At 47.1% G+C, this 17,448-nt stretch overlaps 1 protein-coding gene across 5 annotated transcripts in view; it reads right to left on the bottom strand.

The window, feature by feature from the left end:
* Positions 1 to 17,448, bottom strand: part of ltbp3 (latent transforming growth factor beta binding protein 3) — a 287,951-nt gene that overhangs the window by 24,496 nt on the left and 246,007 nt on the right. For all 5 annotated transcript variants that reach the window (XM_063036411.1, XM_063036414.1, XM_063036412.1 and 2 more), the window contains 3 exons: positions 8,781 to 8,909; positions 5,898 to 6,038; positions 2,912 to 3,073 (listed from right to left, as the gene is read on the bottom strand). In XM_063036411.1, the coding sequence (XP_062892481.1) occupies positions 2,912 to 3,073; positions 5,898 to 6,038; positions 8,781 to 8,909 (432 nt within the window). The remainder of the gene's footprint in view (positions 1 to 2,911; positions 3,074 to 5,897; positions 6,039 to 8,780; positions 8,910 to 17,448) is intronic.

Raw genomic sequence — 17,448 nt, 5'->3', positions numbered from 1 at the left:
TGCCTCCCGGGTGCCAGGGTCAAGGATGTCTCTGATCGATTATGTATAGGAAACAGGGGGTAAATCAGGTGCTTGAGGAGTATAAGAAGTGCAAGAAAATACTTAAGAAAGAAATCAGGAGGGCTAAAAGAAGACATGAGGTTGCCTTGGTAGTCAAAGTGAAGGATAATCCAAAGAGCTTTTACAAGTATATTAAGAGCAAAAGGATTGTAAGGGATAAAATTGGTCCTCTTGAAGATCAGAGTGGTCGGCTTTGTGCGGAACCAAAGGAAATGGGGGAGATCTTAAATAGGTTTTTTGCGTCTGTATTTACTAAGGAAGCTGGCATGAAATCTATGGAAGTGAGGGAATCAAGTAGTGAGATCATGGAAACTGTATGGATTGAAAAGGAGGAGGTGCTTGCTGTCTTGTGGAAAATTAAAGTGGATAAATCCCCAGGACCTGACAGAGTGTTCCCTCGGACCTTGAAGGAGACTAAGTGTTGAAATTGCGGGGGCCCTGGCAGAAATATTTAAAATGTCACTGTCTACGGGTGAAGTGCCGGAGGATTGGAGAGTGGCTCATGTTGTTCCGTTGTTTAAAAAAGGATCGAAAAGTAATCCGGGAAATTATAGGCTGGCAAGTTTAACGTCAGTAGTAGGTAAATTATTGGAGGGAGTACTAAGAGACAGAATCTACAAGCATTTGGATAGACAGGGGCTTATTAGGGAGAGTCAACATGGCTTTGTGCGTGGTAGGTCACGTTTGACCAATCTGTTGGAGTTTTTCGAGGAGGTTACCAGGAAAGTGGATGAAGGGAAGGCAGTGGATATTGTCTACATGGACTTCAGTAAGGCCTTTGACAAGGTCCCACATGGGAGGTTAGTTAGGAAAATTCAGTCGCTAGGTATACATGGAGAGGTGGTAAATTGGATTAGACATTGGCTCGATGGAAGAAGCCAGAGAGTGGTGGTAGAGAATTGCTTCTCTGAGTGGAGGCCTGTGACTAGTGGTGTGCCACAGGGATCAGTGCTGGATCCATTGTTCTTTGTCATCTATATCAATGATCTGGATGATAATGTGGTAAATTGGATCAGCAAATTTGCTGATGATACAAAAATTGGAGGTGTAGTAGACAGTGAGGAAGGTTTTCAGAGCCTGCAGAGGGACTTGGACCAGCTGGAAAAATGGGCTAAAAAATGGCAGATGGAATTTAACAAGTGTGAGGTATTGCATGTTGGAAGGACAAACCAACGTAGAACATACAGGGTTAATGGTAAGGCACTGAGGAGTGCAGTGGAACAGAGGGATCTGGGAATACAGATACAAAATTCCCTAAAAGTGGCGTCACAGGTAGATAGGGTCGTAAAGAGAGCATTTGGTACATTGGCCTTTATTAATCAAAGTATTGAGTATAAGAGCTGGAATGTTATGATGAGGTTGTATAAGGTATTGGTGAGGCCGAATCTGGAGTATTGTGTTCAGTTTTGGTCACCAAATTACAGGAAGGTTATAAATAAGGTTGAAAGAGTGCAGAGAAGGTTTACAAGGATATTGCCGGGACTTGAGAAACTCAGTTACAGAGAAAGGTTGAATAGGTTAGGACTTTATTCCCCGGAGCGTAGAAGAATGAGGGGAGATTTGATAGAGGTATATAAAATTATGATGGGTATAGATAGAGTGAATGCAAGCAGGCTTTTTCCACTGAGGCAAGGGGAGAAAAAAACCAGAGGACATGGGTTAAGGGTGAGGGGGGAAAAGTTTAAAGGGAACATTAGGGGGGGCTTCTTCACACAGAGAGTGGTGGGAGTATGGAATGAGCTGCCAGACGAGGTGGTAAATGTGGGATCTTTTTTAACATTTGAGAATAAATTGGACAGATACATGGATGGGAGGCGTATGGAGGGATATGGTCTGTGCGCAGGTCAGTGGGACTAGGCAGAAAATGGTTCGGCACAGCCAAGAAAGGCCAAAAGGCCTGTTTCTGTGCTGTAGTTTCTATGGTTCTATATGGAGAGTCTGTGGGGGAGATATAGATAGGTTAAGTGAGTGGGCAAGGGTCTGGCGGCTGGAGAACAATGTTGGTAAATGCGAGGTCATCCGCTTTGGAAGGAAGGATAGAAGAGCAGATTATTATTTAAATGGTAAAAGATTGCAGCACGCTGCTGTGCAGAGGGACTTGGGAGTGCTTGCGCATGAATCGCAAAAGGTTGGTTTGCAGGTGCAGCAGGCTATCAAGAAGGCAAATGGAACATTGACCTTCATTGCGAGAGGGATTGAATTTAAGAGCAGGGAGGTCATGCTGCAACTGTACAGGGTACTGGTGAGGCCGCACCTGGAGTACTGTGTACAGTTTTGGTCTCCATACTTGAGGAAGGATATACTGGCTTTGGAGGTGGTGCAGAGGAGGTTCACCAGGTTGATTCCAGAGATGAGGGGGTTAGACGATGAGGAGAGATTGAGTCGCCTGGGACTATACTCACTGGAATTCAGAAGAATGAGAGGAGATCTTATAGAAACATAATAAAATTATGAAAGGGATAGATAAGATAGAGGCAGGAAAGTTGTTTCCACTGGTAGGCGAGACTAGAACTAGGGGACATAGCCTCAAGGTTCGGGGGAGTAGATTTAGGACGGAGATGAGGAGGAACTGCTTTTCCCAGAGAGTGGTGAATCTGTGGAATTCTCTGCCCAATGAAGCAGTGGAGGCTACCTCAGTAAATATATTTAAGACAAGGTTGGATAGATTTTTGCATAGTAGGGGAATTAAGGGTTGTGGGGAAAAGGCAGGTAGGTGGAGATGAGTCCATGGTCAGATCAGCCATGATCTTATTGAATGGCGGAGAAGTCTTGACGGGCCAGATGGCCGACTCCTGCTCCTGTTCCTGATGATCTCATGGACCCTTGCCGCTCGGGGTGTCCCGCTCCTCACCTGACATCCTCGGGGGGCAGATGTGGCACTCCAGCCCCCAGGCCAGGCCGTGTTGGCAGCAGCACTCCGAGAAGGTGGTGTGATGCCCCAGGACGGGGTGGCTGCACGTGAGGTCATTGTTGACGCGCTTCCAGCAGAGGTCCCGTTCCATCTCCGGCCGGTCTGTGCGTGACAGGGAGCGGGGGAAAGGATTGTCAGTGTGTGGCATCATCCATTGCAGCCCGGACTCCCTCTCCGTCCCATCCCTGGACAACTGTAGTCCAAGCCCAGCAGAAAATTACTCCCAGGAGGAATAATATTACATTTTCCATTCCCTCTGAAGAAATGGCCATCGATTTTTGGACTGTGAGAAGCTTTTATGGGCAGTACAACACTCTTACAAAAATGTACCAATGACACTGGACAACAGAGATTTTGCTTCCTGAATACTTTTGGATACATCTTACAGATTTTAACCTGCTGATCATGAAAAATCACCATGAAATTTCCCTAACACACACCATTTTAAAAAAAATAGCCTATATTTATTATTTCAATTCAAAATTCCGGTCAGAGTACATGGCAGCAGTGAGAGGAGAATAGGTGGGAGTTAGAGGGAGGTGAAGAATAGGATTACTCAGTGAGCTATCATACACACGATAGGCTGAATGGCCTCCTTCTATCAGAATGTGGGAAACCAGACAACCATTTATAGGAAAGATGTCAACAAAATAGAGAGAGTACAGAGAAGATTTACTAGAATGTTACCTGGGTTTCATCTCCTAAGTTACAGAGGAAGGTTGAACAAGTTGGGTCTTAATTCTCTGGAGCGTAGAAGGTTGAGGGGGGGACTTGACAGGGGTATTCAAAATTATGAGGGGAATAGATAGAGTTGACGTGGATAGGCTTTTTCCATTGAGAGTGGGGGAGATTCAAACAAGAGGACATGGGTTGAGAGTTGAAGGGCAAAAGTTTAGGGGTAACATGAGAGGGAACTTCTTTACTCAGAGAGTAGTAGCTGTGTGGAACGAGCTTCCAGCAGAAGTGGTTGAAGCAGGTTCGATGTTGTTGTTTAAAGTTAAATTGGATAGATATATGGACAGGAAAGGAATGGAGGGTTATGGGCTGAGTGCAGGTCGGTGGGACTAGGTGAGAGTAAGAGTTCGGCATGGACTAGAAGGGCCGAGATGGCCTGTTTCTGTGCTGTAATTGTTATATGGTTTATATGGTAACAAAGATTTTGCTTCCTGAATACATTTGGGTATTGATCTGCTGACCATGAAAATCACCATGAAATCTCCCAATTAAGCACCATTTTTTAAAAGGTCATCAATGACAGGCAATTCGAAGAACTTCTAGTGGGACCGGAGAAAATCGCATGGAATGCATTCAAGGATGTTGTCGAAAGTTTTCTTGGCAGCTGCAGAGCACTGAACTACATGCAGCTGGTTGACGACATGCTTCAAGCATACAGAACCGTGAAGTGCAACATGTCACTAAAGATTCATTTTCTGCCTTCCCAACTAGACTTCTTTTCCGCCAGTCTTGGTGCTGTCAGTGGTGAGCACGGGGAAAGGTCTCACATGCTCACGTCTGGAGTATTGTGTCCAGTTCTGGTTGCCCCACTATAGGGAGGACGTTGGGGCTTTGGAAAGGCTCACCAGGATGCTGCCTGGTTTAGAGAACATGTGCTATCACGAGAGGCTGGATAAACTTGAGTTGTTTTCTCTGGAGCGTTGGAGGCTGAGGGGAGATCTGACAGAGGTTTACAAGATTATGAAAGACAGAGATAGAGTGGTCAGAGAGCATCTGTTTCCCAGGGTTGAAATATCTAATATCAGAGGAAGTGCATTGAAGGTGAGAGGGGGGATGTGAGGGTTAAGTTTTTTACTCAGAGAGTGGTGGATGTCTGGTATGGTGTTAAAGGCAAATACATTAGAGGTTTTTAAGAGATGTTTGGATAGGTACATGGATGTGAGGAAGATGGAGGGATGTGGACATGGTGTAGGCAGGAGGGATTAGTGTTTGGGTGCTTCTGATTTGCTTTTAGCTGGGATAGCACAATGTTGTGGGCTGAATGGCCTGTTCCTGTGCTGTACTGTTCTCGGACATGGCGGTCATGGAGAAACAGTACCAGGCCGACTGGAATCCATCAATGCTGGCCGATTACCGCTGGAGCCCCAGACACTGAGTACAAATGAAAGTCAGGACGAAGGGTCTCGGCCCGAAACGTCGACTGCACCTCTTCCTAGAGATGCTGCCTGGCCTGCTGCGTTCACCAGCAACTTTTATGTGTGTCACTTGAATTTCCAGCATCTGCAGATTTCCTCGTGTTTGCGTTTTTAGGTTCGGCGGGGAGGGGTAGGGTTCAGCTCAGGGTGAATAACCGCGGCTGGCCAAAAAAGCAATTGGTCCAGAAACACTCACAACATGCTGGGGGAACTCAGCAGGTCAGGCAGCATCCGTGGAAACCATCGGTCAATGTTTTGGGCCGGAACCCTTCGTCAGGACTGTAGAGGGAAGGGGCAGAGGCCCTATAAAGGAGGTGGGGGGAGGGTGGAAAGGAGAAGGCTGGTAGGTTCCAGGTGAAAACCAAGTAAGGGGAAAGATAAAGGAGTGGGAGAAGGGAGGCAGGGAGGGGATAGGCAGGAAAGGTGAAGAAGGAATAGGGGAAAACACAATGGGTAGTAGAAGGAGGAAGAACCATGAGGGAGGTGATAGGCAGCTGGGGGAGGGGGCAGAGTGAAATAGGGATAGGGGAAGGGAGGGGGAGGGAATTACCGGAAGTTGGAGAATTCTATGTTCGTACCAAGGGGCTGGAGACTACCTAGACGGTATATGAGGTGTTGCTCCTCCAGCCTGAGTTTAGCCTCATTGTGGCAGTAGAGGAGGCCATTACTTGTTCCAGAAATACCAGTGAAGAATGCTTTTAGACCTCCACTGTTGCCCTAAATGCCAGCAGTAAGCGATCCTGATTCTGCGGTGTAGCGGTTCACCCGCGACCTACCGTTGAGGACGAGGGGCTGCACACAGCGCCTCTTCACCGTGTCGTAGGTCATCGGCGGCACACAGGCGCAGGTGAAGGACCCCTTGGTGTTGATGCACCTGGCATTGGGGCAGCTCTGGAGGTCCTGGCACTCATCGACATCTGAGGAAAGGACAGAGTCACTCCCACGGGCGACAGTCGGACCCCACCCAACAGCGGACGCTCGACCACTCCTTCCCTCCTTTAACGCCAGCCAGGACGGAAGGCTGCCTCGCTCTCCTAAACCCTAGCGAGCACAGGCCCGGGGCCTTCATACATTATACTCCTCATACATTACCCCTTTCATCCCCCGATCTTTCTTGGGATTGAGTTCAAGAGCCGTGAGGTAATGTTACAGCTATACAAGACCTTGGTCAGACCCCACTTGGAGTACTGTGTTCAGTTCTGGTCACTTGACTGCAGGGAGGATGTGGATGCCATGGAGAGATTTACAAGGATGTTGCCTGGTGTGAGGGGTGTACCCTATGAGAATAGGTTGAGCGAATTTGGCCCTTTCTCCTTGGAGCGACAGAGGATGAGAGGTGACCTGACAGAGGTGTATAAGATGATGAGGGGCAATGATCGTGTGGAGAGCCAGAGGCTTTTCCCCAGGGCTGAAATCACCAACACGAGAGGGCACAGTTTTAAGGTGCTTGGAAGTAGGTACAAGGGGGAAGTTTGGGGGAAGTTTTTCCACTCGGAGGGTAGTGGGTGCATGGAATGAGCTGCCGGCGACGGTGGTGGAGGTGGATACAATTGGGTCTTTTAGATAGGTACATGGAGCTTAGAAAAAGAGAGGGCTATGCGATAGGGAAATTCTAGGCAGTTTCTAGAGTAGGTTACGTGGTCGGCACAACATTGTGGGCCGAAGGGCCTGTAATGTGCTGTAGATCTCTATGTTCTATGTTCTAAATGAACCTTTCTGAGCCCTCATGGTGACGGGACATTGTGGCATGAGGCAGACGATCATGAGTCTTTGGGCATCCTTTACCCAAGGATGCGTTGTCCTCTGTCCAACTATTGACAAACCTCTACAGGTACACAGTGCAGAGCACCCTGACGCATGTCTCGAAGTGCGTGCCGCAAATTAAAGCTGATCTTTATCTTTCGTTAGGAAGGATCGCCCAGCCCGGGTTTCGCTCCCTTAGGAATCAGGACCTGAAGATGAACAGCCTCCCGTTTATCTGCATCTTGCCAGTTCCTCACCGTGCACGGGAACTTCATTCTCTCATCTGCCTGTCACAGTTGCTGTTGTCTTTCGAACCCAGATGTTTTCAGTGATTCTGACCTCTGCCTTCCAGATGTTTATACAGAATTGGCTCTGACCCCCAGACGTCTGCAGAGATGCAACATTTCGATGCAGCTAGAGATGAGGCAAGACAGTCACTATATTTCACTCGGGGATTTGGCTGGTCGACTAAAACACTGGAACACTTCTACAAGTGTATTGTGGAGAGCATTCTGACTGGCTGGCACAGGGCTGGAGCAAGTTGCGGAAACTTGTAAAATTAGTTAGCTCCATAGTATCCAAGATATCTTCAAGGAGTGGTGCCTCTGAAAGGCAGTGTCCATCATTAAAGACCCCCATCACCCAGGACATGCCCTCTTCTCATTGCTACCATCAGGGAGGAGGTACAGGAGCCTGAAGGCACACACTCAACGATTCAGAAATACCTTCTTCCCCTCTGCCATCCGATTTCTGAATGGACATTGAACCCATGAACACTACCTCAACCACTTTCTTATTTCTGTTTTATTTTGTGCTATTTATTTTAACTATTTAATAGACATATATATACTGGTTGCAACTGAGTCTTTTTTCTCTATACTTATTTATCATGTATTTCATTGTACTGCTGTGTAAAATTAAGGAATTTCACCACTTATGCCGGTGATATTAAACCTGATTCTGACGTCTGTCTTCCAGATGTTTATACAGAATCGGCTCTAACCCCCCAGATGTTATGGGCTGAGTGCCGGTTGGTGGGACTAGGTGAGAGTAAGAGTTCGGCACGGACTAGAAGGGCTGAGATGGCCTGTTTCCGTGCTGTAATTGTTATATGGTTATATGTTTTCAGTGAATCTGATGTCTATCTTCCCGATATTTACACAGCATTGGCTCTAACCCCCCAAGTGTTTGCTGGGATTCTGACGTCTGTCTTCCAGATGTTTACACAGCATCGGCTCTAACCCCCCAGATGTTTTAAGTGATTCTGAAGTCTGCCTTCCAGATGTTTACACTGCATTGGCTCTAACCCCCAGATGTTTGCAGGGATTCTGATGTCTGCCTTCCAGATGTTTACACAGCATCGGCTCTAACCCCCCAGATGTTTGCAGGGATTCTGATGTCTGCCTTCCAGATGTTTACACAGCATTGGCTCTAACCCCCCAGATGTTTGCTGGGATTCTGATGTCTAACAATATCTGCTCTAACTCCCAGATGTTTGCAGGGATTCTGACGTCTGCCTTCCAGATGTTTACACAGCATTGGCTCTAACCTCCCAGATGTTTTAAGTGATTCCGATATCTGTCTTCCAGATGTTTACAGAGCATGGACTCTAATCCCCAGATGTTTTCAGTGATTCTGACATCTGCCTTCCAGATGTTTACCCAGCATGGACTCTAACCCCCACAGATGTTTTCAGGGACGTTTAACTTCTCCGTGTTCGCACAGCAGCTGCTCCCGACGTTTCGGGGACCTGCCGGCGACGCAGGTCGGTTGCGTCCGAACCCTCGGTCGCTCACTGAACAAACCCCTCCCGGCACCTGGCACCCGCTCCGTCCCGGTGCCCGGGCCCCACCAAAGGGCAGCGTCGGTCAGAGGGTTGGCGGCGGGGTGGGGGGGGGAACGGAAAGCGTCCTCACCCAGACACTGAAGCAGCGACCCGTCGTAGTAGTAGCCTTGCTTGCAGTAGCACTCGAAGCCCGGCTGCGTGTTCATGCAGAATCCCTCCTTGCAGATCTCCTGCCCAAACAGCGTGCACTCATCGATGTCTGGAATGGGGAGGGGGAGGGGGGAAAGAAAGGAACTCGAGTTAGATAGATTATTGATTATTGACATAGTTTATTGATCCTTGGAGGAAATTAGTGTCACAAGTGCACAGATATACAAATATTAGAAGAGAAGTAGAAAGAATAAAAAATAAGTTACCTCAAGCAGGAGGGGGTCACCACTTCCCCGGCTGTAGGTTGACTCATTATAGAGCCTAACGGCCGAGGGTAAGAATGACCCACGTAGCGCTCTTTGGAGCAGGGCAGTTGTCTCAGTCTGTTACTAAAAGTGCCCCTCTGTTCAGCCAAGGTGGCATGCAGAGGGTGAGAAACATTGTCCGGAATTGCCAGGATTTTCCGTAGGGTCCTTTGTTCTATCACAGCCTCCAGTGTGTCCAGTTTGATTCCAATAACGGAGCCAGCCTGTATAATCAGTTTACTGAGCCTGTTGGCATCACCCGTGTTGATGCCATTGCCCCGGCCCGCCGCCGCAGAGAAGATTGTCCTGGCGACAGCAGGCCGGTAGAACGCGTGGAGAAGGGCTCCCGCGGGCGGGACCCATGCCCCTCCAAGGTGGCGGCATCATGGCTGGGGGCAACGGGGCAAGGTTCCACCGAATGGGTCGGAGCGCCGAGCCAGGGTCAAGTCTCGCTGCGCTGGGTGCCGGGGTGGAGGTACGTCTCGACCAAAGGGGGAGCAAGGCAACCCTTCCCTCCGCTAGCCTGCCGGTCACCCTCGGGCAAGGCATAGCTCTGGCTTAGCAGTGCAATGAAACACACGGAAAACCTACAGCACAATACAGGCCCTTCAGCCCACAAAGCTGTGCCTAACCCTAACCCTTACCATAGAAATTACCCAGGCTTACCCATAGCCCTCTATTTTTCTGAGCTCCATGTATCCATCCAGGAGTCTCTTAAAAGACCTTATCGTGTCTGCCTCCCCCACCATCACCGGCAACCCATTCCATGCATTCACCACTCTGTGTAAAAAACTTACCCTTGACATCTCCTCTATACCTACTCCCAAGCATCTTAAAACTGTGTCCTCTCATCCTAGCCATTTCAGCCCTGGGGAAAAGCCCCTGACTATCCACACGATCAATGCCTCTCATCATCTTATACACCTCTATCAGGTAAAACTCTGAGGCACCCTAGGGTGCCACAGACTTCAGCATAGCACTGTCATAATTTTATGTATTGCACTGTACTGCTGCCACAAAAAAAAACAATTTAATGATGTACGTGAGTGATGAAATGAATTGAAGCAGCAGAGATGTGGTTTTTGAGGAGGATGCAAAGACGGAACGAATATCTAACGAGGATGTCGTGAACAGAGCAGACACAAAAAGAGAAATAATGTATGAGACCATGAAAAGGCAACGTAACTTCATTGGACATGTGATTAGGAAAGAGGAGTTAGAATGCAGGGTAATTATGGGAACGATTGAAGGGAAGAAAGCAAGAGGAAGGCAAAGACAAATGATGATGGAGACAGCAGCCAGAGAACTTGAAATGAATACCAATGAATTGATCCACTTGACCCGAAACAGGAGTGTGTGGGCCATGGCAGTCAAAACTCAAACTGGGCACGGCACCTGATGATGACGATGACGATGATGATGATGGTAAACCTGATTCTGATACAGGACTCTATTGTGGACTGAGAGTGGGAAGGGGGCAGGGAGAGGGAAAAGGAGAAGGGAGCAGGAAGCAAGACATTCTGTAATGATCAATAAACCAACTGTTTGGAATCAAATGACCTTGGTGTCTCAGGGTTGGGTGTGTCACCCCCTCTCGACCCCTGGCACTCTTCTCTTCCACCTGTCCCTCACCCCTCCCGCGGCACTCCGCCCTCGCCGTTCCCAACAACCTTTGCACCCGCCAGATTTTCAAACTCGCTGTCAGCTCCATACTGACAAATGCACAAAAGCCTTAGGCACTCTATACAAAATAATAAAGACATCCATTAGTCTTGCGAGACCATGGATCTGCGCCTGGAAAGTCTTCACTCTCCAGGGCGCAGGCCTGGGCAAGGTTGTATGGAAGACCGGCAGACGCCCATGCTGCAAGTCTCCCCTCTCCACGACACCGATGTTGTCCAAGGGAAGAGCAAGGGCCGATACAGTTTGAGGATAAAGGGGAAGCCTTTGAGGACTGAGATTAGGAAAAACTTCTTCACACAGAGAGTGGTGAATCTGTGGAATTCTCTGCCACAGGAAACAGTTGAGGCCAGTTCATTGGCTATATTTAAGAGGGAGTTAGATATGGCCCTTGTGGCTAAAGGGATCAGAGGGTATGGAGAGAAGGCAGGTACAGGGTTCTGAGTTGGATGATCAGCCATGATCATACTGAATGGTGGTGCAGGCTCGAAGGGCCAAATGGCCTACTCCTGCACCTATTTTCTATGTTTCTATGATACAGCTTGGACCCAGTGTTGTCGCAAAGCAATGTATGCTCAAGGACACAACACGTTGCCTCGGCTGGGGCTCGAACTCACGACCTTCAGATCGCTAGTCCAATGCCTTAACCACTTGGCCACGTGCCCACACACTATATACAGTGCCTACAAAAAGAATTCGCTCTCTTGAAAGTTTTCACGTTTTATTGTTTTACAACGTCGAATCACAGTGGATTTAATTTGGCTTTTTTTTTACTCTGAACAACAGAGAAAGACTCTTTCGTGTCAAAGTGAAAACAGATCTCTACAAAGTGACCTAAATTAATTACAAATATAAAACACAAACTATTCCATTGCATAAGTAGTATGTGCCTTGGACTTTTGCACGGTAGAGTAGGTGTGGGTTCCCCATCCAGATTTGCTGATGGCCCTAGGCTGAAACCGTACAACAGATGACAGCTCGGAGACAGTGAGGGCCAAGCGGTGGCAGACGCAGTTTCATGGGGCCAGGTAAGAGGTCGGTCATTTTGGACGGGAGAGAGAAAAAACTGGTCGGAATTTCTTTTTTTCCCAGTTGGCCTGCATGGAGATTTAGTGACCCAAATGCAGAACCTTTGGGAGGCGCCTTTAAGATCACAAAACATTCCCTGAGGTTTGCAGATGGACTCTAAACTATGGGGAAATATTAGGAGCATTGTGTTGCCCTTAAGGCATTTATTTGACTTTGTTGGGTCTACGTTTTAAATGATTTGTTTGTAACTATTTTCTAGTTAAAGTTAAAGGTTGATAATTATGTTACAGTATAACAAACGTAAATTCATTGTCTATGGTATATCGGGGCATGTGATGACGTCACCTCCGGTTTCGCCGCGTCTTAGTTCGGGGAAGGTGTGAAGGCGGGTGCCATGCGTGCAGCATGATTGTGAGGAGTTCTGTTTCTACGCACAAAGAAACATTACAGAAGCAACGCCGTAAGTTCATAAGAATGTATTTGAAGTAAAAATATTAACGCGGTTTCTGTTACGGAAGCGACGGTTGGGGTGGCGCACGTGCCGGCTTTTCAATTTCAAACCCAGGTTCGGCTCGAGCCCGATGGTGTTTTGACGGGACCCCCTCACCCGCTACTCGGGACGGCTGGAGACACTCGCTAAAAGAAGAGAGCGCGTGTGGTCTCCAGAATGAAATGGATGCTGTATACATTTGTATTTTTTTTAATCAACAGCTTTCACCATATGATGTTAATGTGGAAGAGTGCATAGTAAATGGTTAACCTGACTACGACTCTGTCTTCATTGGCTCCGGTTTAACTTGGTGTTTAGTCAGAGTTTCAACACACTGCACGGGAACACTACAAGCACAAAAGTGGTTGACGTTAAGGAGAAGAGGGTGCAGAGAACACTTACAAGGATGTTGCTGGGACTGGAGGACCTGAGGAATAGGTGAGGACTCTATTCCCTAGAAAACTGAGGAGAGATTTGATAGAAGTATACAAAATCATGAGGGGTATAGACAGGGTAAATGCAAGCAGGCTTTTTCCACTGATGGCGGGTGGGACTACAACCAGAGGTCATGGGTTAAGGGTGAAAGGTGAAAAGTTTAAGGGGAACATGAGGGGAAACTTCTTCACTCAGAGGGTGCTGAGAGTGTGGAGCGAGCTGCCAGTGCAAGTGGTGCGTGTGAGCTCAATTTCAACGTTTAAGAGAAGTTTGGACAGGTATGTGGATGGTAGGGGTATGGAGGGCCGGTGCAGGCTGATGGGAGTGGGCAGTTTAAACTGTTTTTCAGTATGGACTAGATGGTGCTCCATGAATCTAAACGAGAGTTGAATTGGATGAGGGAGCGGGTTCTGGAGGTCGTGCCCCTTGGGAGCCGAAAGGCAGTAGTGGACTGATGGTAACCTGGGATAGTAGAATGGCCACCAAACAGCTCTGGCGGACCCCCTGGTTCGATCCCGACCCTCGGCACTGTCTGCCTGTGGAGTTTGCACGTTCTCCCTGTGACCGCCTGGGTTTCCCCCAGGTGCTCTGATTTCCTCCTAAAGACACATAGGACTGATGGGTAAATTGACTACTTAATTTGCCATTGCTGCCAGTAGGTGGCAGCAGTGTGAGGAGACTAGGTGGGAATTAGAGGGAGATGAAGAGTAAGAAATTACTCAGTGAGATATCATAGACACGATAGGCTGAATGGCCTCCTTTTACGTCAAAATCTGGGGGAGTCAGGACAACAAATATTTTGCTTCCTGAATACTTTTGGGTGTACCTTAAAGATACTGGGCTGCTAATATTGAGAATCACCTGTCACACATCATTTTTAAGAAAATTGCCTGTATTTGTTATTTCAATTCATAGTTCAGGTCATAACTGATGCCAAGATTAAGAAAGGTACTTTTGTTGGTCCACAAATCAAACAGGTCATCAATGGCAGGCAATTCAAAGAACTTCTAGTGGGTCCGGAGAAAATCGCATGGAAGGCGATTTGGATGTTGTTGAAAGTTTTCTTGGCAACTACAGAGCACCGAACTACGTGTAGCTGGTTGACAACGTGCTTCAAGCATACAAAACCATGAAGTGCAACATGTCACTAAAGATTCATTTTCTGCATTCCTATCTAGACTTCTTCCCTGCCAATCTTGGCGCTGTCAGTGACGAGCACGATGGAAGATTTCACCAGGACATTGCGGTCATGGAGAAACGGTACCAGGGCAACTGGAATCCATCTGATTATTGTTAAGCAAAAGGCCTCAGACACTGAGTAAAAACGAAAATCACCAACTAAATATCTTTAGCTTAGCTGGACTCTTGCAAAGTGTCAGCACTGTTTGCAATAAAACAGATTATATTCAACAAAAGTTCAATTTTTTGTTTCTCCAAATTCCTACATGAAACAAGAGGTCTGAAATTATATTTGTGCTCAGCTTCAAGCGGCCTATCATAAACAAAAGCAAAAATTCTGAGGAGGCAACACTTCTAAGAAAAGATTTGTTGTCCGGTGTGATCAAGGGGAGCTGGAATTAGAACAGTGTAGGGATTTGACTCTTGGTCACACTGGAGGAGGTTACACATTGAGAGCTGGGGGAGGTGTTATATCAGGGATGAGAAGTTACCAGACTTGGGGCCAGTGTTAATCAGACACGGGATGGGGATGAGTGCTGTAGGACTTGGTCTCTTTGAAACCTTTAGAACATCGAAAGGCCCAGATAGAGTGGACGTGGAGAGGATGTTCTCCAGAGTGGGGGGAGTCTAGGACCAGAGGGCACAGGCTCAGAATAGAAAGACATTCCTGTAGAACAGAGATGAAGAGGAATTTCTTAACCCGGAGTGTGGTGAATCTGTGGAATTCATTGCCACAGGCAGCTGTGGAGGCCAAGTCTATTGGGTATACTTAGAGGTTGATGGGTTCACAATTGGTAAGGAGGATGGAGTTAAGAGGGAAAATAAATCAGCCATGATCGAATGGCAGAGCAGACTCAATGGGCCGAATGGCCTAATTCTGTCTCATGGTCTTATGGACAAAATCAGAAACATTTCCCTCCCCACCACAAATGAAACTGCTTTGAATTACACACACACACACACACACACACACACACACACACACACACACACACACAATGCTGGAGGAACTCAGCAGGCCAGGTGAGCCAAGACATTTCACATTTCATCAGGACTCCTAAGAATACAAAGACATCCCATTAGATTCAGAGTCCTGATGAAGGGTCTCGGCCCAAACTGTTGACTGTTACATCTTTTCCACAGATGCTGCCTGACCTGCTGGGCTCCCCCAGCATTTTGTGTGTGTGTGTGTGTGTGTGTGTGTGTGTGTGTGTGTGTGTGTGTGTTACTTTGGAGTTCAAAGTTCAAAGTAAAGTTCAAAGTAAGTTTTATTATCAGAGTACGTACACGTCACCATACACAACCCTGAGATTCATTTTCCTGCGGGCATACTCAACAAATTTATAGAACAGTAACTGTAAACAGGATCAGTGAAAGATCAACCAGAGTGCAGAAGACAACAAAACTGTGCAAATGCAAATATAAATAAATAGCAATAAATAACGAGAACATGAAGTAACATCGATGTGCCTGATCCATTTTGTTCATTTTTTTGTGCAGGAGGAGGGATTTGGGGTCGATGCGCCTGATCCGTTTTGTTCATTTTTTTGTATGGGAGGAGGGATTTAGGGGACTAATGTGCCTGATTTGTGTTTTTTTTTGTGGAGGGGGGGACTTGGGGGTCAATGTGTCTGATCTGTTTTTGTTTGTTTTTTTTGTGGGGGGGATTTGGGGGTCAATGTCTCTGATCTATTTTTGTTTCTTTTTTTGTGGAGAGGAGTATTTGGGGGTTGATGTCTCTGATCCGTTTTTGGTTTTTTTTTGTAGGGAGGAGTATTTGGGGGTTGATGATTGTGCTGCTGTACTTTTCTTGGTTTCGTGGCTATCTGGAGAAGAAGAGTTTCAGAGTTGCATATATTTTGATAATAAAATTAACCTTTGAAACTTTGACCTTTGAAATGAAAGAACATGAAATAACAAGAAAGGAGTCCTTAGAGTGAGACCATTGGTTGTGGGAACACCAGAAGTAGAATGAGTGTAGTTATCCCCTTTTGTTCAAGAGCCTGATGGTCGAGGGATGCTAACTGCAAAAGGATTTCCAGCATTATCTTGTGTTTGAGAAACTGCTGAGGCCGGAGTTAGGTAAAATCTGGTGGTATACTTTGATTTGAGACAGGACACGTAGTGTAGAGGTGTGACGGAACTGAACAACAGGATAGAGGCGAACACCCAGATGCTTCCAAGACATTGCCAGAGCAAAGAGTGGAGATGCATCTTGTAATTTTTATAAATGACTTGGACGAGGAAGTGGAAGAGTGGGCTAGTAAGTTTGCAGATAACACGAAGGTTGGTTGGTGTTGTGCATCGTGTAGAAGGTTGTCATAGGTTACAACGGGACACTGACGGGATGCAAAGCTGGGCTATGAAATGGCAGATGCAGTTCAACCCATGAAAGTCTGAACCGATACACTTTGGGAGGTCAAACTTGAAGGCAGAATAGAAAATTAATGTTAAGATTCTTAATCGTAGAGTCACAGAGAAGTACAGCACAGAAACAGGCCCTTTGGCCCATCTAGTCCATGCCAAAACTATTTAATCTGCTGGCTTCCATCGAGCTGCACCAGGACCATAGCCCTCCATACCCCTACCATCCATGTACCTATCCAAACTTTTCTTAAACGTTGAAATCGAGCTCGCACGCACCACTTGCCCCAGCAGATCATTCCGCACACTCACCACCCTCTGAGTTAAGAAGCTTCCCCTCATGGTCTCCTTAAACTTCTCACCTTCCGCCCGTAACCCATGACCTCCGGTTGTAGCCCCTCCCAACCTCAGCAGAAGAAGCCTACTTGCATTTACCCTCCCTATGCCCCTCCTAATTTTGTGCCCCTTCATCGAGCAACGTGAGGGCCTCCATGCCCAGAGATCCCTCAAAGTTACCACACAAGTTGATGGGGCGGTCGAGAAGGCGTATGGGGTGTTGGCCCTTGTTAGCCGAGGGGGTTGAGTTCAGGAGCTGCAAGGCCCACCAGCGCCTTTACTTCCTGAGAAAACTGAAGAAATTTGGCCTGTCCCCTAAAACCCTCACTAATTTTTATAGATGCACCGTAGAAAGCATTCTTCTAGGGTGCATCACAACCTGGAATGGAAGTTGTCCTGTCCAAGACCGAAAGAAGCTGCAGAAGATCGTGAACACGGCGCAGCACATCACACAAACCAATCTTCTGTCCTCGGACTCACTTTACACCGCACGCTGTCGGAGCAGTGCTGCCAGGATAATCAAGGACACGACCCACCCAGCCAATACACTTTTCGTCCCTCTTCCCTCCGGGAGAAGGCTCAGGAGCTTGAAGACTCGTACAGCCAGATTTGGGAACAGCTTCTTTCCAACTGTGATAAGACTGAACGGATCCTGACCCGGATCTGGGCCGTACCCTCCAAATATCCGGACCTGCCTCTCGGTTTTTTGCACTACCTTACTTCCCATTTTTCTATTTTCTATTTATGATTTATAATTTAAATTTTTAATATTTACTCATTTTTACTATTTTTAATATTCAGTATTTGTAATCCAGGGAGTGTGAAGTACA

The sequence above is a fragment of the Mobula hypostoma genome, chromosome 30, assembly GCF_963921235.1.
Source record: "Mobula hypostoma chromosome 30, sMobHyp1.1, whole genome shotgun sequence".
NCBI lineage: Eukaryota > Metazoa > Chordata > Chondrichthyes > Myliobatiformes > Myliobatidae > Mobula > Mobula hypostoma.
The sequence above is the reverse complement of the archived record's forward strand: the minus strand, read 5'-3'. Positions and strand labels throughout refer to the sequence as shown.